This window comes from Pecten maximus, chromosome 3 (assembly GCF_902652985.1).
Source record: "Pecten maximus chromosome 3, xPecMax1.1, whole genome shotgun sequence".
Lineage (NCBI taxonomy): Eukaryota > Metazoa > Mollusca > Bivalvia > Pectinida > Pectinidae > Pecten > Pecten maximus.
This window is the reverse complement of record NC_047017.1, coordinates 35118196-35145658: the sequence shown is the minus strand read 5'-3', so window position 1 is coordinate 35145658 and position 27463 is coordinate 35118196. Positions and strand designations below refer to the sequence as shown.

Genomic DNA, 27463 nt, shown 5'->3' with positions numbered 1-27463 from the left:
TTTTGTGACATCATTATTTAACTGTTGAGACAGTGTCAGGTTCTTATCAACATCACTGTGCCATATAAAAGATCACACTGTTAGTTTAAGTTTCAATGGAAATCAGCTTTTGTAGGAAACATGAATACATGTAAAAAAAAACACCTATAAACTTTGAACTGTTTTAATAGGATAAATGTACAAGTTCTTACAAAGGACAGAGCTTTGCAGCCAAGCATAGCTTTATATTGTGCTAGCATCCAATGTAGTGTTTGCCTGAAAAGTGTTGTCATTTATGATAAATATAAATGCCATAGCATTAGACAGATATCTGTGATATTAACTATATACCTGTTTATTTAGATGTGGATGTTAACCGACCTGATGAGAAGTCCATTATCACCTACGTGGCCTCCTACTACCATTACTTCGCCAAGATGAAGAGCGAGATGACCGGAGGAAAGAGGATTGCCAAGGTAATGGAGAATTTAAAATGGGATACATACATAATCCTAATGATGTTGTTATGAACTACGATAGAATACGGTAAACCTCCAGTTAGTTCGAACAAAATTAAATAAATATTGACGAACCTGTTCGAACTATTCGAGTCAATATCGGCGAAAATCTCGGCAGAGTAAAATCATTAGACACAAACACATCCATCGTAAATCTGATACGTAACATTTACAAGTAAGTAAAATGATAGTATTTCATTTAATTCAATGTTAATTGATCGTTAAACGTTCTTCATTTCACGATAACTATGATGGTTATTGCGCGAAGCCGCTCGGGCAATGCGTAGCTGCAGTAGGCCCCAAAACAGTACCGTACACGTTTCATTTGTGACACAAAAGTTAAACATTTGTACAGTATAATCTTTGCATGGTTATATTTTTTTTATCTGAATGAGAAACTATCACTGTATTATTATAATAAATGGTCTCTTAAATACATCAAAAGCAGTCTACATAACCTGTTGCGTTTACGAAAGCACTACTGTAACTTGTAAGAATAGGCGATATATGTTGGTAAAATTAGGTCAGAACATCAACATTTCTGCTTTTAAATATGCCCAGTCGTATTATCTACCAAACATAGTTGATACCTGCAAAATTATCCATCACTAATTGGGACACCTGTGGATTGTTTTGACTGGATATGAATGCTTTTCACGTCACTCAGCACGATCGGGCAACCGATCCTTTCAACTATACCGCAAGCGACACCTCGCGTAGCATGCTTACCTAGCGTGAGGTCGCAGGTTTTCAGGTAATACTTTGATTGGCAATACTTAAGAGATGTCTAGTCACAATTAAATAATCATAATGCTAAGTTATCACTAGTTATATGTGAAAATACACCGACAATTTCTTAGTTTGCCATACACAGCACAAATACAAATATTGCATGTTATTTATACATTGCCAGGGCCTACATTTGCAATCAGGTGTCTCGTGCGTGGTGTATTTAGCAATGTAACAAAAACTAAATTAACGCTAAAATATGTGGCATATATTAAATCACAGACGCATTCTAATGATCACGCATACAATCTAATAACCTAAACGTGCTTGTTGATCAAATTTAAATCTTTGCATTTTTTCTGGGTCGGTCATCGGGGACGGGTCGTCGCGAGCTTTCAATGGAGTTTGCCGGAAAAAATGTTACTTTACGTTCTTCATTTGACAAGTTCGAACTATCCGAAATGGTGTCTGTTATAATCAGCCAGAGTTCGAACTATTACTAGCTAAAAAATTACTATTTTTCTAGAAAAAAATGTGTGTTCGAACTATCCGCGTGTTCGAATTAATCGGAGGTTTACCGTAAGTCTTTCTTCAGGAGGGGAGGTGTCATAAAGGTTACATTTTCTAGAAGTAGTCTTGTAGTAATTTTCATTTGTTATCATTAAAGACAAGATACTTATTAATAAATTCCTTCAGAGTGTCCTGGCTTAAAATAAGTTTCTGTATTATATATCGTCTAAAGACCTCATTTTCATGTCTTCCTGATTTATCAAGCTTAAGTTGACTAAGTTATCTCCCTTTGTCTGTGATACAGATTGTGGGCCTGATGATGGATGTAGAGAGTATGGTGGACGACTATGAGACTCTCACGACACGCCTTCTTGAGTGGATTGTACGGAAAGTGGAGGAACTCAATGACCGCAACTTCCCCAACTCTGTTGAGGGTATTCAAAAGGAGCTTATCAAGTTCAAGGAATACCGAACTGTTGAGAAACCCCCAAAGTATGATATTTCTGAGGCTTGTATGACTGAGTTGGCTGGTTTTGTTCAGGTTGAATTTCTTTAAGTGCATCCATATTGAGATTCTAATGGCTGTTGAATGAATAATGTTATTATGAATAACATATTGAGATTCTAATGGCTGTTGAATGAATAATGTTATTATGAAAAACAATTGTTTCTGCAATAATTAAAGCAAATGATTTGTTACAGGATGAGAGAGAAGGGGAACATTGAAGCCCAGTACTTCAACATACAGGCCAAACTGAAGGCTAATGGTCAGATTTTGTACACGCCCCCCGAGGGACAATTCATTCATGATATAGAGACTGCCTGGATCTGTCTAGATAAGTCTGAACATGTCCGGGAAGTCGCACTCCGGGATGAAATGATCAGGTACAGAGACAGGTTATGAGGACCATCGTTACACACCTGTTAATGATGGGACATAAAACTGTATATTTTATAAAAAAAATTGTATAGTAAGGGCAAATAATTGCAATTGCGTATTTGGTTAGAAATTACAATTTGTATGTTAAACAATATACAGACATGATGGCAGCCTTTTAAAATGTGTATTACCATTATAGCAATTTAAAACTCGGCACATTAAAATGTGTATCACCATAGCAATTTAAAACTCGGCACATTCAAATGTGTGTCACCATAGCAATTCAAAACTCTCCACATTCCAATGGTTGAAAGATAAAAAAATTCATTTATGAAATATCTACATGAAAGCAAAGGGTAAAATGTTAAGATAAATCAAAGGGCTGTGTTAAAGAAGCTAATTAATGAGGAATAAATCCATAGATTTATAAGTTTAGTAAGGTAATTTCTGTTTTGTTTTTAGACAAGAGCGGCTTGAACAACTTGCCCAACGATTCAGAAGAAAGGTATGTATTTTAAAATATCTCATTTCACTCTCAATAAATAGATATTACATATTAGAACCTTTCTGATTTCACAGACACAAATGATCTGAGTTTATTTGTTAAGTATATATCTGAATTTTTCTCTGTAGGGTGAGATTCGCGAATCCTGGCTGGAAGACATGGGGCAGATTTTGGATGAGAAGATTGTATGTGATGATGTGGCCACCGTGGAAGCTGCTGTGAAGAAACATGAAGCCATCAGTGCTGAAATTTTAGCAAGGGTTGGTAATTTTTATGTACAAATCTACTCTTTTACCTTCAAAACGAAATAGTTTTTGGCTGCCTGATTAAGAAAATTAAAGAAATAAGAATACCTACTAAACTACACTTCATTATCAACTAACATGCTTGTTGATAACATTTCAGCATTTTGAATTATTTTTTTGGCATTGTTTTACTGCAAGACAGTAAGAAATTGATAGATTATTAAATTTTAAAGCCACAGTTTTTATCAAAATTTGTATTTTTCTCAATGACATTTAGATCGGTAAATAGACAAAATTATTTATAATGACAATCATTATAAAGGATATCAGAAAAAATGAAGTTGTTGTTCTTGTGTTATCAGAAAGACAGATTCAAGGCACTGAGAGGACTAGCTGACGAACTTGTACAGGGAAATTATCATGCAAAGGGAGCAGTCCAAAAAACGTGAGTCTTATTAGATATCTAAATACACACTTCATCACAATACTTAAGTGGTTATTATGTACAGAACAAGCTGAATGTATTTTAAAACTACATGTATAGCAAAACATGCTGAACATATTTTGCGGATCTATAGTAAAATAACCCTGTATGTAATAATCTGTTGGGGTCTGTTGTAGAGATGAAAGGATTGCTAAAAAATGGCAGGACCTCCTCGACAAATTGGAGAAAAGGAAGCTGACACTGTCAGGATTTAACAACCTGATGAACATGTTCCGGGAAATAGAGAGTATCCAGGAGGAGCTCAAGGAAGTGGAGGTAATCACATCGGGACATATCGTACATCAAAACGTTTTATCTCAGTAACATAATTTATCTGTTAAAATGCATTATTTTGTATTATGTTAACTGCATTCCATTATTGGTATGATATGAGTTACATAGGGAACTAGTAACCTGCTTTCTAGTACTGTCATCAGAGGAAATACCCACAATAGTACCGTTCTGTGCTCAATATAATCTTGATATTTATACTAAATTCCACCACTATGGGTAGAAATTGGACTGAAATCCCCTTAAAACATACAGTGTCACATCCCATCAAGGGGTTATTTCCAATACCAGTATGACAGGTGATCCTTTAGGTCTAAAAACAAGACTTGATGTATGATGTTGTGTTACAGAACAAGGTGAAGATAGATGAGTATGGCAAGCACCTGCAGGCTGTGGAGGAATACCTACAGCAACACAGTCTGGCCGAGACACAGCTCAACTCTCTAGGCAAACGCATGCGCAATCTAAACAGGCGCTCAAAGAGCTCAACCGATGCCTCCCATCCAGAGGGCACCGTCCTAGAACAGAGGCTTAATGATGTCAACAAGGCCTACGATAGGTTCATACCTTACCACTATATTATATACATTTATACATTAAATACAGCTAGACATTAAATATATCTATACCAGCTATACATTAAATAGAGGTTACACAACGAGTGGTTGTTGGATATGGAATTTATTTCACATGAGTAAGTTATTTTTTAAAAGTTACAAAAGACACGAGCTTTAGCGAGTGTTTTTTGCAACTTTTAAAAAATAACTTACGAGTGTGAAATAAATTCCATATCCAACAATTTCGAGTCGTGTGACCTGTTTCTACCACAATAATATCGGCTTGAATCAAAGGGAAACGTGGCCAAGTATAATTTCGCGTATGCAAATAAAGTGTACCGGTGACGTCCGGGACCCGGTGATGTGACGTCATTAGATTATTGATGACGTCAATAACAATTGCAGCTTGGGTCAAAGTTCACCGTGTTAGCCAATCGAAATGCGTACAGAGTTTATACCACGTGTGGTATAAACAGATTGTTAATCAACAGCTGTAATGATTAACTGATGGTCTGAGAGTTGAATAACACAGGGTATTGTGGTAGAAATACAGCTATACATCTATATAGCAAACATCAGAAACTCAATGTTATAGTACTATCCTACCTATCAGTTCAAAAAAGTTCATTTATGTTGATAACATTTTTATTGCGATCTTGTTCGCTCAAAATCGTAATCAAGGTATTTGATAACAAGTATTATAAATCAGAAACAAGTCGTATTTTGTCCTACGTACCACTGTCATACGGAGGTGTAAACTGATTTTTCTAAAGAGGTCCCGTTTATATATGATTTTACTACTTAAGATCACACCATGGTTACAGTATGGAACATTTCCCCTCTTTTGTGGACAATAGTTTGATGATTTCTTTAGATGTGTTAATGTTGACTTGATAACTACTTTTACTTACTTCAGGGTGAACGATATGAGTAATGTACGCCACAAAGGTCTGGATGTGGCTAAGAAGTATTACCAGTTTCTACAGGATGCCGAGGAAGAAGAGAGATGGGTCTTAGAGAAAGTAGATGTCTGTCGGTCTTCAAATATCGGCAAAAATCTCAACGCTGCTCTTGTACTGCTTAAAAAGCATGAGGTAAGTGTATATCAGAGAGTATGGCAGAATACAATTTTAAATAAAATTTACTGTCATATTAACACGTCTATTTTAAATATTTAATTTTTAGTTACTTTTTTAATTATCATATGTTAAGTGAAGAAATCTGTTTTATTGTATTCTTACTCAGTCATAGACATACATCACCATGCAGATAATTTTATTTTTGTCAGGCCCTGGAGGCGGAAATGCATGGACGATGGCCGCGCTGTGAACAGATGTGTGCAGTGGGTCAAGATCTGGTCAACAGTGGGCACAAGGCACGCACAGAAATTGGCTCCAAGATCAACAGCCTGATGGACAAATGGAAACAACTCAAGGAGTTGGCTGCTCTGAGGAAAACCAAGATAGAAGATGGCATCGAGGCTCATCAGGTACTGGCAGTGTGTGACTTATATCAAAATACAGCTGTCTGACCATTCATTGGAAGGCAAAGATCGTTGAGACTGAAGAGTATACTCCAAAATATGTGGCATCGGATAATCAACATTGATATAAAAGCATTCAAATTTTTAATGATAATGTTTTATGCTGTAATAAGGAAATGAATGATGTTTGGGAGACATAATCTAGAAATCAGAGAGCTAATTGTGGGTATCAATTTAGAAATTATAACAATTGGTTGCAGATCAACAACAGTACTTAAAGATCGAAATCTACAACCTTTTTGATTTATAATCATTTATGGTATTTGTCACCTCCAAAAATATTGTTTGACTTTCCCCTTGCAGTACTATGCCGATGCTAATGAGGCCGAGTCCTGGATGAGGGAGAAGATGCCCATTGTCACCAGTGATGATTACGGTCGAGATGAGGCTAACTCGCAGGTAATTTGAATAATTATATTTCCTCCTTAGAAACATAAAATTGGTAATGGCACATAAAAGTCTTGCCACCGTTTCTGTGACTGTTACCTATATTTATCAAAGCCAGTTGACACCCATTAAACAAAGGCGTTTGGTAAACACTCATTAAAAAGACATTGGGTAAAAACCCATTAAACAACAAAGATATTGGGTATAAACTCATTAAACAACAAAGATATTGGGTAAAAACCCATTAAACAACAAAGATATTGGGTAAAAACCCATTAAACAACAAAAGATATTGGGTAAAAACCCATTAAACAACAAAGATATTGGGTAAAAACCCATTAAACAACAAAGATATTGGGTAAAAACCCATTAGACAACAAAGACATTGGGTAAAAACCCATTAGACAACAAAGACATTTGGTAAACATCAATTTAACAACAAAGGCATCAGATATTGTTTAACACCCATTAAATAATAGACATGGGGTAGACACCCATTAAACAACAAAAACATTGTTTGATTAAACAATATATTTTATTCTTGAAAGATAAATTGATGAAAGAAAAGTTCTTCAACTTAATAATGGCATCAGTTAAACACCTATGAAACAAGTTAAAACATCTATTCACACACACAAATGTATTTGTGTAATGATAAAGGTTAAACAACCCAGTTAACAACAAAGGCATTAAAAACTCTTAATTAATGATAAAGTATTGGTAAAATGATGACGTTGAGACATGAGTTACACAAGCCAGTAAAAACTCACAATAGTTGATACAGTATTGGTTTAACAATAATTAAATGCTAATCCATAAAGATTGATAAAAATTGTGCACAATTCATTAATTGACAAGGCATTTGTAACAAGGCATTAAAAACCTACAAAATAATTAATACAGCATTGGTGAAATAATAATTTAATGCTAAGCCTTAAAGATTGATAAAGATTGTGAGCAATTCATTAAATGAGAAGGCATTGGTATAACATTTAACAATAAGTTATTAGTTAAATCTGCTGGTTAATGAATGGTTCCTGTGATTAAATCCTCCCTGTGAAGCTTGACAACCTCAAGTCACATCAAAACAGTTATCATAACCTCAGCCTTAAATCTGACAATTGTCAAGTATTTTCTTTGTTATTGATTCAAAATCTGGTAGGTGTATAATACATCTGCACCAAGCCGGATTATACGGAATTCTGTTTGTCTAGTGGTAGGAAATCGGTAATTGTCAACAAAATTGACGAGTGTCTTAAAGAAGTTCTCACCACCTGTACATTGTTACTTTTTGTACTTTCATCTTCTGTCATAAATGGGATTAGTAGTCTTTTTGTCAGAGAGATTAAATTCAAAATTTTCTCCTCTGTTTTTCAGGCCCTCTTATCTCGGCATAACCGATTGGAAGAGGAAATTCGAGGATTCAAATCTGAAATTATGCGTCTTGATGAACTAGCACAATTGATGACAAAAGCTGCTAGTGAGCACAATGTAAGTATGGACACAAGATTTGTTTCACCAAATCTGATAACAGCAATTAAAAAATCATTGTCTTTGGTTATATTGTAGAAATAATGAAGATGTTACAAAACACCATTTGTCATTTTAGATGCGTATCCTGCTTAAATATCTTGCTATCACACTTGCAGACTCAACAATTAAAATAGGCAATGTGATCCTAATGCATAACTAAATACATTTTACTCTTCCTTGCAGATTTCGCCAGAAAAGTTTATGCCACAGGAGAACGGACAGAATTCAGATGAAGAGGAACTTGTAGAGGAGCTTGTCGATGTTCCTCATGAAATAGAGGTTGAAGAGGTTGTGGAAAGGGAGGTCATCCAAGATGTTGTAGAAACACGAAAAATTCCTCAGGTCAAAGCCATGTATGCTTACAAAGGACAGGGAATGAAAGTGGACAAAGGGGAGGTAAGTCTTGTTTAACTTGTGACAATATTGTACCATGTGAACTGCATGAAATAATACTTGTATACAAATGTAACGGTAGACTAAATGTATGTGACTGTGAAAACCAAACAGTTTATAGAAAACGTCAGTACTATAGACCTTATTATCAACCTCATATAGAGCAAGTATTTTAAATTGATATAAAGTGGTAGGTTTTGTTTTGTTTTTTTCTAAAAATAATTTGGTGTTTCCCCACAGTGCTGCTTACCTCTCAAGATGAAAAATCAGGTCATGATCCTTGAAAACATGGGTGAAACTGTCAAAACAAGGGACATGTGCATGATGAGATTTTTTCATATCATTACATTGACTTTTTTAACTCGAATTTGGAATCACATTAAACATTTTTTGAATCTGTTATGGTTTACTTGTATTGTAATAAACATAGCTAGCATTCTATGTTACAACTTACTAGATGATTACACCTTATTTGATGATTACATCTTACTTAATCATTATATCTTACATGATCATTACATCTTACTTGATGATTACATCTTATATTATGATTACATCTTACTTGATGATTACATCTTACTTAATAATTACATCTTTCTTGATGATTACATCTTACTTAATGATTACATCTTACTTAATGATTGCATCTTACTTGATGATTACATCTTACTTGATGATTACATCTTACTTAATGATTACATCTTACATGATGATCACATCTTACTTGATGATTACATCTTACATGATGATTACATCTTACATGATCATTACCTCTTACTTGATTATTACGTCTTACTTAATGATTGCATCTTACTTGATGATTACATCTTACTTGATGATTACATCTTACTTGATGATTACATCTTACTTAATGATTGCATCTTACTTAATGATTACATCTTACTTGATGATTACATCTTACTTAATGATTACATCTTACTTAATGATTACATCTTACATGATGATCACATCTTACTTGATGATTACATCTTACATGATGATTACATCTTACATGATCATTACCTCTTACTTGATTATTACGTCTTAAATCATTACATTTTACTTAATCATTACATCTTCCATGATGATTACATCTTACTTGATCATTACATCTTACTTGATTATTACGTCTTAAATCATTACATCTTACATGATCATTACATCTTACTTGATTATTACGTCTTAAATCATTACATTTTACTTAATCATTACATCTTCCATGATGATTACATCTTACTTGATCATTACATCTTACTTATCAAGGTCATATTTTAGCTTCTCTGTCCAATGATCAAGTTGGTGTTATAAAATATGCCAAATTTTCTTTTATACATTGATTTATGTATTATTGAAACAATTTCTTCTCAATAACCAAGATGGTCAGAATCATGGTGTTTGTACAATAGCATGCTGGAATGAAGAGCTAAGTAAGAATTGATGCCCTTGGCTGATGTTTAAGTTTACAGGATCTAAGGAGTTAAGATGTTTATGTGGCGTCAAGAGACATATAGAGTCGTAAAGGGCTTTACAGTTTGGTATAAGATGAAGATTAACTTTAAAGTAAAATTCAATAAAGATTATAAAGAGTTATAAAAAAGCGTAATTAAATTCTTAACAAATACACACAAAAAAGGTTAATATATAATCTGTAACATGAATGATAGCAAGCCTACTGTGAAATTGAACTGCTTGGATAATCACAGTAGCAATACAGGCCCATTGTACCTCTGGCTCTTTTAAAATGTTGAGACTTAAGTATTGAAAACTGTTTCCATGCTGAAATAGTTCTTGACATCATCATGGGCTTTGATTAGAAGACCTATATATACTCTAGACATACTTTTTTTAGTAGGTTGGGAAGGACAGTGGCCATAGGCACATGCAAATTCATCATGGCCCTTAGAAATAATTGTTCATAATTTAATCTTAAATTAAGATTTTCTGCTGCTCTAAAACAATGGTTATACAAAAATATGTATGTTAACAGTATAATTGACTGAACAGCATATATATAGATACTTTTTACCTGTACACTTTATTATATGTTACTTTACTGCATTAGAAACTAGTGTCATTTTGAGTTGTGACTTTTAAAGTTGGGTGCAGGATCTTCTTAAGAATAAGTTTGTATGAAGATTTGAAATCCTTACGAAGCAGTCCATACACTAAAGGGTTCACAGCACTAGAGCAATATCCGACAAGACTAGCAAGGGTATTGATACGTCCTGGTACAAAACTGGTATCCGTGACGATGACCTTGATAAGTTTGGTGACACTGAACGGGGTCATACACACAAAGTAAGCCATGACAACCACTAGCAGGCTGTTGACAACTTTACTACTCTGGCTGTAGTTAGATTTCCTTGAGGCTAATCTCTCATTGAAAGGCTGTATCAACCTTGAAGCCCTTCTCACCTCTCGGACCACAAGGAAATAGTTGACCACCAGGGCTAGTCCTGGTAGGAAGAAGCAGAGTAAGAACGCAGTGACAACATAGTATACAGCCTGTTTTTTCTCCTGTTGCCATTGTATGGCGCACACAGCCTCCCAATAGTCATATTGTATCCACTGTAGTATTACTGGTACCACAGAAAATACCACTCCTTGAATCCACGAGTATGCTATGGCCATGCACACCTTGTTCCTGCTAATCCACATGGGATATTTCATTGGGTGGAGGACTGCCTGGTAACGGTCAAAACTGATGAAACACAGGGTGAGCATGGAGGTAATGATCAGGCAGTAGTTTATAGCACACACAATAGAGCACATGGCATCTCCGAAGACCCAGTGGTCAGCTACCATGGAACAGAACGAACTGACCATAACAGTTAGGCCATTGATCAAGTCTGTCACTGCGAGGTTTACAATAAGAAAACTAGCCTGTGCCTCCCGTAAGTTTCTGTTGACAACAACAGCGATTATAACAGCTATATTTCCAAACACTGATGCTATAATTAATGTTAAGAGACATATCGCAGAAAACACAATTTCTACAGTGGTGCGGAGGTCCACCATTTCATCTACGGCCTTGTAAGCTTCAGTAATATTTACCTCGGCCATGGTGAACGCGTCTTTCCAACTGTCGACACACCTGTCTAGAGCACGACCATGGTGAACTGACCAGGTCCCAGCGTCCCTCCCAGTGTCCCTCCAACTGTCAACACACCTGTCTAGCGCATGACCATGGTGAACTGACCAGGTCCCAGTGTCCCTCCAACAGTCGACATTCCTATCTAGAGCACGACCATACTGAACTGATTAGGTCTCAGTATCTCTTCAGCTGTCAACACTTTTGTCTAGAGCTCATCAAAAATCCATCCTGGCAACTAATGCCTTTTCAAATAATTAAAAAAATCCAGGGCTTAAGTGTTGATGGATATACTATCTGTGAACAAATCTGATCTTTGGGAATGCAGTGAACTTAATTACCATTATGCTCTTCTGAGGAAAAGAAGCATATTAGGCTCTAATGATCTTTTCACATTGAAATATGAAATTGTTGATCAAACTGTATGTGATGTTTGAATTAAGTCCTTGTGAATTGGAGGATTAGTCGCTCCCTGTTATTATTGACAAAGATGCTATCAATCAAATGAAGCATACTGTCGTCCATTCTGCACCAGCGATTCTTTTCTGTGGAGACAAATCACGAAATGTCATCTAATCTTCAGTCTTCATCCTGTGCATGCAAATCTGTAGACAAACGGAATTAATATTGATAAAGAATTAAAAGGAAAAAAATCATTCAATCTGTTATTTTCTATATGATTGTGTCAATGATCAATAAAATGATATAACAGCATAAATGTGGATAGATCTGCATCAGTTTATCATGTGGTTCAAAATGCCTTCATCATGCGGCACATGTTGGGGAATGAAATAGAACTAAACTGAGCGAAGTATAGTACTCTCATTTATCATTTGATAAGTTTTGCTAATCATAACCCCAAACAACAATTACAAATTCAATCATAACTGCTGATTCTCATTAGTGATTAGATGTTCTGTTAAAAGGAAAGTTATCCTCTCTGAAAATCTTTTTGTAGTACTCGGAAAAAAATTATTTCAAACTCTGAGTATCTAATTACAATTTGCTTAAAAACACTGACACGAAAAGGCTGAATTAGCTGTAGGGTGCAGTTCTGTAATCATTTCCATGACTAAAACCTTATTTAAAGGGGACCTCCTCCTTTAGTACAATCTATTGGCCTAGTCTATCTACCACAATGTGATGGGGGATCTTATACCCTTTGAGAGTTTTGTGATTTTATACCTTGAGTACTCAACGAACTCTCTGAATGTTCAGCATGTAATTAATTGTATTTGCGACTTCTAGTCTACCCATATACACAGTCATCACGTTCACTATCGGTAATAATCTTTGTAGTCGTCAGTCAGTGTCATGTTGTTTGTTGTGAGGACTTCATGAAGATGTAAATTTTAATTAAATACTATTGATAGTATAGATATCTTAGGAAATATGTTATCATGTAATAGAGATTTTTATTTGGCATACAAGTAAACAATGATTATAGTCATAATACGTAACATTTAAAACAATAGTTTACAGGGTCTAACCATAATAAACATTCAGGTAAAAAATGATTATCGTCATAATACAGAACATTTAAAACAATAGATTATAGGGTTTTACCATAATCAACATTCAGGTAGAAAAAAATGATTATAGTCATAATACGGAACATTTAAAACAATAGATTACAGGGTCTAACCATAATAAACATTCAGGTAAAAAATGATTATAGTCATAATACAGAACATTTAAAACAATAGATTACAGGGTCTAACCATAATAAACATTCAGGTAAAAAATGATTATAGTCATAATACAGAACATTTAAAACAATAGATTACAGGGTCTAACCATAATAAACATTCAGGTAAAAAAATGATTATAGTCCTAATACAGAACATTTGAAACAATAGATTATAGGGTTTTACCATAATCAACATTCAGGTAAAAAAATGATTATAGTCATAATACGGAACATTTAAAACAATAGATTATAGGGTTTTACCATAATCAAAACATGTAAAATGATAGATAAAATATGCTTTAGTCTAGAAAAAAAAATAAGCCCCAATTCCACAGCACCATAGAAAACTGAATATATATATATATATATTTCACCTATAAGTCCTGATAGTCAGTCTTCATAATATAAAAAAAAGTTCAAATTAAACTATAATTTCACAAATTGTGAACAAAAAAATATGATACCTAAGGATAAAATTGTGAGTGACATTTACCTTTTTGCACTAACGACTAGATTTTGTCAACAAAATCATCACAAGTGAGCTGTGACCACTTGGTCTGTTTGTAACTGATAGTTCATTTCATTTCATTTCATCAAAGAGACTATGAAGTGTTTTGTTATATCAGCTTGGATACTTACCCGAGTGTCATAAGGCCAGCTTGGTTCCGATGATTTTTTAATTACCAGTGTTCGTAATATGGTAAGCATGCCATAGTCCAATGGAATAATGCTTAGGTATTTGTTTTCTCGTATTGATATTAATTCAGATTCAGTTGAGTAAAAAACTACATAAGATCTGATGACCAACTACAGCACTATTTTCTGGATCATTGTATCATTTCCATTATTGGATTCAAATAGCATCAGAAAAATCAGATCACTCTCATATGCAATACACATCCATGCTCACCATCCATACTCGCCACCCATACTAGCTTATAACTCAAAATTCTTGCTCCTTTGTGTCGACTAGCTCACACACACACCCACTGTCATGCGAGATTAGCATTATTGGGCAGTTCAGATAATGGATTTATTTACGTTTTGACGATGCTGACGACAATAACATGGCAGTGTTAAGCAGTACTAATGAATGTCCAATGTAATTAGCATGCTCGCAAGCTAAATATGAATGATCTAAGCCTTTGATATCATCGGATAAAATGGTATTGTTATCAAAGATCACACAATTTTTTTTGTTATGATAGGTATAATAGTTAGTGTCGTAAACACTGGTTGTGATACAGGCCTTTAATTATGAATAGATCATGAAAGGTCATTACTCTTTTCCTCACTCTAGGGTTGATAAGACAAATTAATGCTAATTGGCAAAGTAGCCGATGCCCTATAGAACTTTCTTCCTCATATTCACCCAGGTTAATATTTTATGCATGAAATTCTCATCTGGATAAATGTTTTATGCATAAAATACCTGGTACTCATTCCCCCTATGAAATATCCCCTCCCCCTTTTATGAAATATCCCCTCCCCATATGAAATATCCCCTCCCCCTTTTACCAAAAATACAGATTAACAGAATGATACAGATGTAGAACTGTAATTTGGCATGTACCATGTAGTACATTGTATTATGATAATATGCAGATCAAGAACTATTTGAATATAATCAATTTATTTTTCAAGAGTTACTTTAATTTAAATTAAATAATTTTGATGAAAATTCTTCACAAAAAGAATAGAACCGAAATTGGAGAGCCTTGACTATCGCCAATGGTAATCTAAAAAAAAGTTACTTTGCCTCCAATGAAATAAACCAAGTCAGCTGGTAATTTACTTAGGCAGCCATCTTGGTAAACTAATTACCTGACATTTTCTAAAAAGTCCTGAGTACACCTGGTAACAAAGCCAATGATACTAATGTGTTCAAAACTTCTTTTTGGTTACAGGGACAAATTCAAAACTTCTCGTTGGTTACGGGGACATTCGTATCTCTTACACATCTATGTATTTCTTATATAGTGCTGAAACACCTATTTTCCGATTAACATTTCCTTAGCTGTATTACAGTGCCTATTAACATTTTCTTAGCTGTATTACACAATGATTGTAGCAACTGTTTAACTCTGTAAAATCCAGTGTTTGTAAGTCACAGTGTTTGGTATGTTGTAGATCATAAATCCAGTGTTTGTAAGTCACAGTGATTGGTATGTTGTAGATCATAAATCCAGTGTTTGTTAATCACAGTGATTGGTATGTTGTAGATCATAAAGCCAGTGTTTGTAAGTCACAGTGTTTGGTATGTTGTAGATCATGATAGTGGTCCAGAGAACCAATGCAGACTGGTGGCAGATCAGGAAATCAGATGGAACGGAAGGCTTTGTTCCGGCCAACTATGTTGCTGACATTGAACCAAAGGTCACACAGAAAATTGTCAAGAGGCCTACAAAGGTTCCAGAGAAGGTCAAGGTTAAAAAGACAGTTATGAAGAAAGAACTAGTGAAAAAGAAGAAAGAAAAAGAAAAGTCTTCCAAGCTGAGAAGGGCTCCTTCTGGTATATATATTTCTCTAATTCTCTCATAATTCAATGTGTTACATTTCTGGTCTGTCTATCTAAAATGTTTACATTTCCTTTGATGGATAAAAACCATTTTAGATACAATACAATATTACAGTTAGGTTTGTTTTAGTGACACCAAATTGCTAATCAAGAACATTTCTCTTTCTTATTTAATTTATTATTTTCTCTTTATTCATATAAAGCTAGCTTAATGCTCAGACCGTATTACCTTACCATAATGGTTTTTACTCAGAGTAAACTTTATTATACAACCATTGTGAAACAAGATATACTTAACATAAAAATCACTCTTGTTGGCCCAGATGGAAGTATGCAAGGGTCTTACTTTGGGAGTATCCATAGAAAACACATGTGGTCGGGCAGGTGACCCAATACCTTTTCCATGTCCAATCGGGGAATTGAACCTCGACTGCTTAGGTGGAAGGCAAGTGTTACCACTGTGCCACACGACCACCTAAGTTGTTTTTATTTGTACCTGTTATTTAGACATTTCCTATTCCATTACAGTGAGATCTAAGGCCAACCTTCATTTTGACAAAGACAACGTTGACAAGAGGCAGCGACAAGTGAACGTCACCTACAATAAACTTGTTAGGCTAGCTCAGGTAAAATATCCACCTGTATAATATAACAAAACTATAATACAGCCTGTATCATACATTGTCATACAAGCTCAGGTAAAATATCCACCTGTATAATATAACAAAACTATAATACAGCCTGTATCATACATTGTCATACAAGCTTAGGTATAATATCCACCTGTATATTATTACAACACTATAATACAGCCTGTATCATACATTGTTAGACAAGCTCAGGTATAATATCCACCTGTATATTATTACAACACTATAATACAGCCTGTATCATACATTGTCATACAAGCTTAGGTATAATATCCATCTGTATATTACAACACTATTATACAGCCTGTATCATACATTGTTAGACAAGCTCAGGTAAAATTTCCACCTGTATAATATAACACTATTATACAGCCTGTATCATACATTGTTAGACTAGTTGAGGTAAACTTTCACCTGTATATAAAACCCTGTGTAATTTACCTACAGGCACGAAGGATTGCGTTGGATGATGCCGTAGCCCTGTTCAAGTTTTACCTGAAGTGTGATGAGTTGGAAGCATGGATGATGGAAAAGGTGGGTATTCTGTTATAGACAGGCTTTCTGATACTTATGGTTTACCTGATGGAGATTGAATCATATAAACATCCACACTGACAAACTCTTACAAAAATGACTAAAGGATATGATGTAGATATCTCTATTGACAGTTGATAGATATCTCCATCAACAACATGTGTCACTATGACAACAGACATGGATATCACCATCAACAGTTGTACATGTGTCACCATGACAACAGACATGGATATCACCGTCAACAGTTGTACGTGTGATACCATGACAACAGACATAGATATCTCCAATGACAGTTGTACATGTGTTACTATGACAACAGACATAGATATCTCCATCAACAGTTGTACATGTGTTACTATGACAACATACATGGATACCTTCAATGACAGTTGCACATGTGTCACTATGACAACAGACATGGATATCACCATCAACAGTTGTATATGTGTCACCATGACAACAGACATGGATATCACCATCAACAGTTGCACATGTGTCACTATGACAACAGACATGGATACCTCCATCGACAGTTGTACATGTCACCATGACAACAGACCTAGATATCACCATCAACAGTAGCACATGTGTCACCATGACAACAGACATAGATATCACCATTACACAGTAGCACATGACATTGTGATACTATGGAGTGATTAAAGTTGAGCTCTTACATTTGTATGCTCCTGTGTACATTATGATTTTACTAATTACAGGAACAAGTGTTGACCAGCAAGGAAAGTCTAGCAGACAACATGGAGGCTGTTAGAAAGAAGTTTGAGGTAAACGAAATTGTCATTGTTGTTGAAAAAGGTCATAAAAAAGTTGTCTTCTCTTAAACTTCCTCATATTTTTTCATTTTTATTTTGAAGGAGGTAGACTTGTTTTCTAATAATTTTGATCATAAATAATCGACAAACTTCAAATAGTTTACAACGTCCTTCATCAGAAGGACCAAATAGTCTACAACGTCCTTCATCAGAAGGACCAAATAGTCTACAACGTCCTTCATCAGAAGGACCAGCTTGTAGAGGTGTTAGTGGTTTACCAATTTCTGTCGGGACCCATACAGTCTCCCCAAAGGAGATTCCAAAACCTTGCCAAATATATGACTACCACGATATAACCAGGGGAGATCACTTTTGAATCAGTATACACACAATAAAACATCAGGATATGTATTATTGTAGTATTCATTGTAAATTCAGTTTTTATAAACCACATTTATTATATTTCAGAATTTACTTACCAGCCTTGCTGCAAACAAAGGTCATCTGGACAGCATCAACAAATTGGCTGATGAGATCATCAAGTCGGGCAGTAGTCAGAGAGATAAAGTGAAAAAACGTCGCCAGGAAATTAATGACAGGTAAGATCGGCCCTTGATGTAAAGAAGATTCGTATATCATTACAAACATACAAAGTAGTTTTAAAAGGTACCATTATGGAATAATGAATGTTTATAAAACAGGATATACAGCATTAATATGAGATTATATTAATTATTCTGTATGGGACAGAAGATTAAACTTTTATGTTAAACCAACAGGTACTTGTTATCATTTCCTGAACAATTGTTATTGTTGGGCTTGTTCCAAATCCAAGATGGCCGCTGTTTCTTACTGATTAATTTTCATCAGACCAATGATAATCAAATTTTGCCAATGTTGTTTCTAAATGATTATGGAACTAGGGCCCCTATTATATCAACAAGGGGTTACACTTGAAAACTGATATGAAATTTGGGGGGGGGGGGGGGGGGGGGGGGGTGTATATAGTGTTACCTATGTCCACCCTGTCCTGTCCCATCCCGTCCTGTCCTGTTGCAATATAACTTAACTAGCTAGTCTCAGGAACTGCTGATGTGATCCTCACCGAACTGTGTTACAGGGTATCAAGTGGCAGTGGGGGCATTTTTATCTCAGCTATAAATACTAACATGTTGCAGATGCCTGTGGTCAGAGATTATATTTTTTATTTTACCAAATATCTTGTATCCATATCCTGATATACACTGTCATATAAAATGATAGATATAGCAACAAATCTGATGTTAAGCAAATAGTAAATATATGTATAATTGACATTTTCTGTTACAGGTGGGACAGATTAAATCGTCTAAAGATGGAGAAGGAGAAGAATTTAGAAGGAGCCTCAAGGTACTGGTTCTGAATACTTAGTAATACTCTACAGCACACTGCTGTCAAACATTTCTATCACCTAGCTACCTGTGTGGGTTGTATTGTAGTAATACTCTACAGCACACTGCTGTCAAACATTTCTATCACCTAGCTACCTGTGTGGGTTCTATTGTAGTAATACTCTACAGCACACTGCTGTCAAACATTTCTATCACCTAGCTACCAGGTGTGGGTTCTATTGTAGTAATACTCTACAGCACACTGCTGTCAAACATTTCTATCACCTAGCTACCTGTGTGGGTTGTATTGTAGTAATACTCTACAGCACACTGCTGTCAAACATTTCTATCACCTAGCTACCTGTGTGGGTTGTATTGTAGTAATACTCTACAGCACACTGCTGTCAAACATTTCTATCACCTAGCTACCTGTGTGGGTTGTATTGTAGTAATACTCTACAGCACACTGCTGTCAACATTTCTATCACCTAGCTACCGGTGTGGGTTGTATTGTAGTAATTCTCTACAGCACACTGCTGTCAAACATTTCTATCACCTAGCTACCTGTGTGGGTTCTATTGTAGTAATACTCGACAGCACACTGCTGTCAAACATTTCTATCACCTAGCTACCTGTGTGGGTTCTATTGTAGTAATACTCTACACTGCTGTCAAACATTTCTATCACCTAGCTACCTGTGTGGGTTGTATTGTATGTTAGTTGTTGACCTTACATTGTTTATAGTTATCCTAATACAGGACTTTTTTCTGGGGGCTTTTTGGGGCCGTTAATGGGCCCCATTCCTAATTGTAATTATTTTATATCTAAGCCAAATTCCTAAAAATTTCAGTTTACTCCTGAAAAAATCTTTCCCAATTTACCAATTTTCTTCCCAAAATGAGACAAAAATGCCCTTTCCCAAATCAGTGAGAAAAAGCCCAGTAATATACTTAGTCTTCTTATCGGGTACTTTCATTTGGACATTTTGTTTTTGTGGCTTTTTTTCTGATTTTATTTTTGCTGTTGTTGGTTTTTTTTCCTGTTTTTTTTTCTTCTGCTTTTAGCCCACCGTCATCAGATGGTCGGCTAATCAAATCACCTTTCATTTCGACTCGTCCATCTGTCCTTAAACAGTGCATGATATCGCTATTTTTCAAAGTTCTTCATGAATGTTTCTCAAATTTCAGATCTAGGTTCCCCTTAAGTCATTAGTTGTGCATATTTCATTTGGAGACTGATCTGAAATCAAGATGACCTTGGAAGTTCATTTTCCCTATTTCTAAGAGATTCCTTTATCAATCTTTCTCTTTCACTCGGTCATTCTCTATAGTCCCTAGTTGTTTATATTTCATTTTAAGACTGATCAGAAAATAAGAATCTTATACAGTGGCCACTCCTAACTTTATCAATTACAGTTTGTTAGCAAAATTACCCAAAGTTCTTACAAATATCCAATATGGATCATCTGATGGTGGGTGCAAAGATCCCTTTGGGATCTCTTGTTTTTTTAATTTTTGAGCTCAAGTGACCTATTCTAATCATCCTTTTTCCGTTTATAAACAATTAACCTTTTTGACCTCTTCTAAATAACCAAGAGGCCTAGAGAACTGATATGTGGCATAAAGCATGCTTGGGTGAAGAGCTATCAAGATTGTTCAAATGAATGACCTTGACATAAATTCAAGGTTACGGAGGTCAAATATGCTAAAATCTTTTAAAAGACTTCTTTCTCATTAAGCAAGAGGTCCATAGACCTGATATGTGGCCTATATATAGCATGCTGGGTTGAAGGGCTATCAAGATAGTTCAAATGAATGACCTTGACCTTTGTTCAAGGTGACACGGGTCACAGGGGTCAAATATGCTAAAGTCTTTTAATGACATCTTTTCACTGTTTAGTAGGCCCTGGGACCTTATATGGGGATTTGGAAACAAGTAAAGATTAAATCATCTTTATTTTCCTACACTTGTGTATTCTTGTTTATTGTCCAGTGTGAAATATTTCAATGTTGAATCTTTGTTATGTCACGAAATGTTCCTTTTCACACAGATTTCCAAATTTCAAATTATATGAGATAATATCCAATACTTGCTCAAAACAGCAGATAACTTTGCATAACGAAAAAACTCAATGGAACAAACTGATGACCTTGAGCTTCATTCAAGGCCACCAGGCTCAAACATGCTTATTAAAGTCCACTTCTTGAGAACCAACACACTTACAACCCCATAAGTGGCCTGTAACGTACTGGGGTGAACGACATTGACTTCAAAATCAAGGTCATGGAAAAATCTGCAAACATATATCCAGGATACCATTAAGGCCTATGGGCCTCTTGTCATTATTGTTTTTTTCTTCATCTTTTTTTTTAAATGATGATTTGCTTCTTGGTAAGATGATTAAAATGTGTTATTTCCCTGAGAAAATAATTATGATTTGAAGATGTTACTTTGATGTTGTGTTGATACTTGTGTAATTACAGTATAGAGATGTTCCAATCGACATGTGACGAGCTGGGAGAGTGGATGAAAGATAAGGATGCCAGTCTCAACACAGATGAGGTGGCCAATAACCTGAAGGCCATTGAAGCCCTACAGCGTAAACATGCAGTAAGTTTATTTTAAATACTGATTCTGAAATACAGATCATTGTTAAAGGGCAGGTGTACTAAAGCAGCTTTGGTACCCTCTTTATTGGTGTAACATGTATACTTTATTGTGATGGTATATTGGTGTAACATGTATACTTTATTGTGAGGGTATATTGGTGTAACATGTATACTTTATTGTGATGGTATATTGGTGTAACATGTATACTTTATTGTGAGGGTATATTGGTGTAACATGTATACTTTATTGTGAGGGTATATTGGTGTAACATGTATACTTTATTGTGATGGTATATTGGTGTAACATGTATACTTTATTGTGATGGTATATTGGTGTAACATGTATACTTTATTGTGATGGTATCCTCTTTATTGGTGTAACATGTATACTTTATTGTGAGGGTATATTGGTGTAACATGTATACTTTATTGTGAGGGTATATTGGTGTAACATGTATACTTTATTGTGAGGGTATATTGGTGTAACATGTATACTTTATCGTGATGGTATCCTCTTTATTGGTGTAACATGTATACTTTATTGTGAGGGTATATTGGTGTAACATGTATACTTTATTGTGATGGTATATTGGTGTAACATGTATACTTTATTGTGAGGGTATATTGGTGTAACATGTATACTTTATTGTGAGGGTATCCTCTTTATTGGTGTAACATGTATACTTTATTGCAATATCATTATTTATGTTTTCTGTATTTGCTTGAAAAAGATAGAAACTTAAGCAAGGATAATATTTTGTTTTGCAATAGAAATACACTTTATGCGCTTTAGGTGAAAGGTATACTGGGTGTAATAGATTCAGGTGAGAGGTATACTGGGTGTAATAGATTTAGGTGACAGGTATACTGGGTGTAATAGATTAAGGTGAGAGGTATACTGGGTGTAATAGATTCAGGTGACGGGTCTACTGGGTGTAATGAATCCAAGTGACAGGTATACTGGGTGTAATGAATTCATGTGACAGGTATACAGGGTGTAATCGATTTAGGTGACAGGTATACTGGGTGGAATAGATTCAGGTGACAGGTCTACTGGGTGTAATGAATTCAGGTGACAGGTATGCAGGGTGTAATTAATTCAGGTGACAGGTATACTGGGTGTAATAGATTTAGGTGACAGGTATACTGGGTGTAATAGAATCAGGTGAGAGGTATACTGGGTGTAATTAATTCAGGTGACAGGTATGCTGGGTGTAATAGGTTCAGGTAGACCTGAGGTTCAGGTGACAGGTCTACTGGGTGTAATGAATGCAGGTAACAGTTATGCTGGGTGTAATTAATTCAGGTGACAGGTATACTGGGTGTAATAGATTTAGGTGACAGGTAAACTGGGTGTAATAGATTTAGGTGACAGGTATACTGGGTGTAATTAATTTAGGTGACAGGTATACTGGGTGTAATTAATTTAGGTGACAGGTATACTGGGTGTAATGAATTCAGGTGACAGGTATACTGGGTTTAATGAATTTAGGTGACAGGTATACTGGGTGTAATTTATTTAGGTGACAGGTATACTGGGTGTAATGAATCCAAGTGACAGGTATACAAGGTGTAATTGATTCAGGTGACATGTATACTGGGTGTAATAGATTCAGGTGACGGGTATACTGGGTGTAATAGATTCAGGTGAGAGGTATACTGGGTGTAATAGATTTAGGTGACAGGTATACTGGGTGTAATAGATTAAGGTGAGAGGTATACTGGGTGTAATAGATTCAGGTGACAGGTCTACTGGGTGTAATGAATCCAAGTGACAGGTATACTGGGTGTAATGAATTCATGTGACAGGTATACAGGGTGTAATCGATTTAGGTGACAGGTATACTGGGTGGAATAGATTCAGGTGACAGGTCTACTGGGTGTAATGAATTCAGGTGACAGGTATGCAGGGTGTAATTAATTCAGGTGACAGGTATACTGGGTGTAATAGATTTAGGTGACAGGTATACTGGGTGTAATTTATTTAGGTTACAGGTATACTGGATGTAATAGATTTAGGTGACAGGTATACTGGGTGTAATAGAATCAGGTGAGAGGTATACTGGGTGTAATTAATTCAGGTGACAGGTATGCTGGGTGTAATAGATTTAGGTGACAGGTAAACTGGGTGTAATAGATTTAGGTGACAGGTATACTGGGTGTTATTAATTTAGGTGACAGGTATACTGGGTGTAATTAATTTAGGTGACAGGTATACTGGGTGTAATTAATTTAGGTGACAGGTATACTGGGTGTAATGAATTCAGGTGACAGGTATACTGGGTTTAATGAATTTAGGTGACAGGTATACTGGGTGTAATTTATTTAGGTGACAGGTATACTGGGTGTAATGAATCCAAGTGACAGGTATACAAGGTGTAATTGATTCAGGTGACATGTATACTGGGTGTAATAGATTCAGGTGAGAGGTATACTGGGTGTAATAGATTCAGGTGACAGGTATACTGGGTGTAATAGATCCAGGTGACAGGTCTACTAGGTGAAATGAATTCAGGTGACAGGTATGCTGGGTGTAATTAATTTAGGTGACAGGTATACTGGGTGTAATAGATTTAGGTGATGGGTATACTGGTTGTAATTAGTTTAGGTTACAGGTATACTGGGTGTAATTAATTTAGGTGACGGGTGTACTGGGTGTAATTTATTTAGGTGACAGGTATACTTGGTGTAATTAATTTAGGTGACAGGTATACTGGGTGTAATTTATTTAGGTGACAGGTATACTGGGTGTAATTAATTTAGGTGACAGGTATACTGGGTGTAATGAATTCAGGTGACAGGTATACTGGGTGTAATTAATTTAGGTGACAGGTATACTGGGTATGTTTAATTTAGGTGACAGGTCTACTGGGTGTAATAGATTTAGGTGACGGGTATACTGGGTGTAATGAATTCAGGTGACAGGTATACTGGGTTTAATGAATTTAGGTGACAGGTATACTGGGTGTAATGAATCCAAGTGACATGTATACTGGGTGTAATTAATTCAGGTGACAGGTATACTGGGTGTAATGATTCAAGTAATACTGCGTGTAATGAAATTCCTCTTGTGGATCAAATTATATTAATATTTAGCAGATTATACCACAAAGAAACCAATTTCTTGGATTCCCCAAGGTCTCTCTAGTCTGAAGACTGTTTTCTTGATCATTAAATGGTATCAATTGTGTCAGTCAACAGGAGCATTGTTTATAGCCTCTATACTACATGATGATAAAACAACATGCTAATCAATATTTATAGTTATATTTAGCTAAGACACCTAGAGTCATTAGGTAGATGAAGGAAGGGTTGCCTGCAATGCCTTCATGATAGCTAAATGGTGTTATATCATTGTTACAGTAGGTGGGGGGGGGGGGGGGGGGCAATGTCTTCATGATAGCTAAATGGTGTTATATCATTGTTACAGTAGGGGGGGGGGGGGCAATGTCTTCATGATAGCTAAATGGTGTTATATCATTGTTACAAGGTGGAGGGGGGGGGGGGGGGGGGGGGGGCGTGTATCTCATACAAATAGGAATTATTGTTAATATGTTGTATTGTCTGGACAGTCCAACAAGAGGAAATAGCTGTCTTTGTAAGAGGATGGACTTTTATTTTAACTGGTTACATGCCCCAATAAGAGGAAATGGCTGTCTTTATGAGAAAATAGACTTTTCTTCCTAATTATTTACTGTGTCCAATAAGAGGAAATGGCTGTCTCTCTGGGAGGAAATGATAAGTCCTGTCTGATGATAACACTATATGACAGTTCATGATGTGACCGATTATTGATCAATACAAAAAGACAGGATTAGCCTTGAATATCTAGTCACTACTGGTGTAGAATAATGCCGCCTTATCTCGTCAATAAGATTTCATCAATATCTTTTATCAATAGATATTGCTGAAGTCAATCAATATAATCTCTGAAATGATGTCAATCTGGTGACATATTAAGTGAAGATAATATTTTTAGTGGAGACCAGAACCAAATGTAATATTGGCTCCAATATTGATGGATCCAGTGTATTTTAGAGCTGATACAACACGCTGTACCATTGATTTGATGTAAATTACAACACACCATATAGTTACCTTAACTTTATTGTCATTGATGCCCACAGGTATCAACAAATAGGGGTAATAAATGGGTTTGGGGGGGGGGGGGGGGGGGCAGAAGAGAAAAAAATTGACATCTCATCGCGTTCATGCATTTGTTTCATTTCCTGCAAATTCCTGATTTTAGGGAAATTAATTCTCCCCTCTTTAATGCCTTAGTTTACTCTTCTGGCTTTGACTATATAATGAATAAAAAGAGAAATTGATGTTCCACACCTGATTAAATGGGGTATGATTGACTTATAATTATATTGCCAAGTAAAGGAGGTTAGGATTGGGGTTGGGGTTTGTATTAATCAGTGTGTGCATCAGTTAGTCTATAATTTCTACACAGTAATTGAACTCTTCAACAGATCTACATTAGTCTATAGTTCATGTCCTTACCTTCACTACATTGATGGGGTGGGTGTTGATATACATTGATGGGTGTGGGTGTTGATATACATTGATGGGTGTGGGTGTTGATGTACATTGATGGGTGTGGGTGTTGATGTACATTGATGGGGTGGGTGTTGATGTACATTGATGGCTAAGATTGTTGATATGAATTGGTGGGGTTTGATGTTGATTTAACTGACAAATTATTACTTTTCACTTTAAGAACTTGGAACGAGAGCTGGTTCCTGTTGAAGAGAAAATGAACAGAATGAATTACCTGGCAGACTCGTAAGTCACGCACAGAAAATAGAAAACAAAAACCAAAAACAAGTCCTAACCAGAGCACACATTAATTAGAATAACAGAAACTCTGATCAGTAGAAAGAAGATCATTGAATAACTTTGAATCAAATTTTAACATGATACAGTGCATTACTTATTATTAGAATATAGTAAACCAGGATCAATTAATAAATGTCACTAATGTCTCTAATTACAGTGTAAGAGCATCCTACCCAGACGAGCGGGATTATGTGGATCAGAGACAGAGTGAGCTACAGAATATGTGGGATAACTTAAAGGTAGGAAATTACATCTAACCTTGGTTACTAGGGTCCAATTTCACCCTCAGACATAGGTTACTAGGGTCCAATTTCACCCTCAGACATAGGTTACTAGTGTCCAATTTTACGCTCAGACATAAGTTACTAGGGTCCAATTTCACCCTCAGACATAGGTTACTAGGGTCCAATTTCACCCTCAGACATAAGTTACTAGGGTCCAATTTCACCCTCAGACATAGGTTACTAGTGTCCAATTTCACCCTCAGACATAGGTTACTAGTGTCCAATTTTACGCTCAGACATAAGTTACTAGGGTCCAATTTTACGCTCAGACATAAGTTACTAGGGTCCAATTTCACCCTCAGACATAGGTTACTAGTGTCCAATTTCACCCTCAGACATTGGTTACTAGGGTCCAATTTCACACTCAGACATAGGTTACTAGGGTCCATTTTTACGCTCAGACATAAGTTACTAGGGTCCAATTTCACCCTCAGACATAGGTTACTAGGGTCCAATTTCACCCTCAGACATAGGTTACTAGTGTCCAATTTCACCCTCAGACATAAGTTACTAGGGTCCAATTTCACCCTCAGACATAAGTTACT

General features: G+C 35.7%; 2 protein-coding genes across 8 annotated transcripts in view; one reads left to right on the top strand and one right to left on the bottom strand.

Moving 5' to 3' along the window:
• LOC117323996 (spectrin beta chain, non-erythrocytic 5-like) overlaps window positions 1-27463 on the top strand; it is a 119855-nt gene that overhangs the window by 36081 nt on the left and 56311 nt on the right. For all 7 annotated transcript variants that reach the window (XM_033879577.1, XM_033879576.1, XM_033879574.1 and 4 more), the window contains exons 8-29: window positions 343-455; window positions 2041-2228; window positions 2439-2621; window positions 3079-3121; window positions 3250-3381; window positions 3729-3811; window positions 3988-4126; window positions 4492-4700; window positions 5615-5792; window positions 5987-6187; window positions 6545-6640; window positions 8006-8119; window positions 8345-8557; window positions 15604-15847; window positions 16382-16479; window positions 16951-17037; window positions 17760-17825; window positions 18282-18412; window positions 19143-19202; window positions 21667-21793; window positions 26516-26580; window positions 26792-26873. In XM_033879577.1, coding sequence (XP_033735468.1) covers window positions 343-455; window positions 2041-2228; window positions 2439-2621; window positions 3079-3121; window positions 3250-3381; window positions 3729-3811; window positions 3988-4126; window positions 4492-4700; window positions 5615-5792; window positions 5987-6187; window positions 6545-6640; window positions 8006-8119; window positions 8345-8557; window positions 15604-15847; window positions 16382-16479; window positions 16951-17037; window positions 17760-17825; window positions 18282-18412; window positions 19143-19202; window positions 21667-21793; window positions 26516-26580; window positions 26792-26873 — 2852 coding nt within the window. The remainder of the gene's footprint in view (window positions 1-342; window positions 456-2040; window positions 2229-2438; window positions 2622-3078; window positions 3122-3249; window positions 3382-3728; window positions 3812-3987; window positions 4127-4491; window positions 4701-5614; window positions 5793-5986; window positions 6188-6544; window positions 6641-8005; window positions 8120-8344; window positions 8558-15603; window positions 15848-16381; window positions 16480-16950; window positions 17038-17759; window positions 17826-18281; window positions 18413-19142; window positions 19203-21666; window positions 21794-26515; window positions 26581-26791; window positions 26874-27463) is intronic.
• LOC117323997 (5-hydroxytryptamine receptor 1-like) lies at window positions 9513-12184 on the bottom strand. Its single transcript, XM_033879581.1, has one exon. The coding sequence runs from the start codon at window positions 11615-11617 to the stop codon at window positions 10613-10615; it is 1005 nt and encodes a 334-aa protein (XP_033735472.1). The 5' UTR covers window positions 11618-12184; the 3' UTR covers window positions 9513-10612.

Coding starts and splice junctions, on each gene's coding strand:
- LOC117323997 (XM_033879581.1), bottom strand. CDS start 11,617: ATGGCCGAGGTAAATATTACTGAAGCTTACAAGGCCGTAGATGAAATG.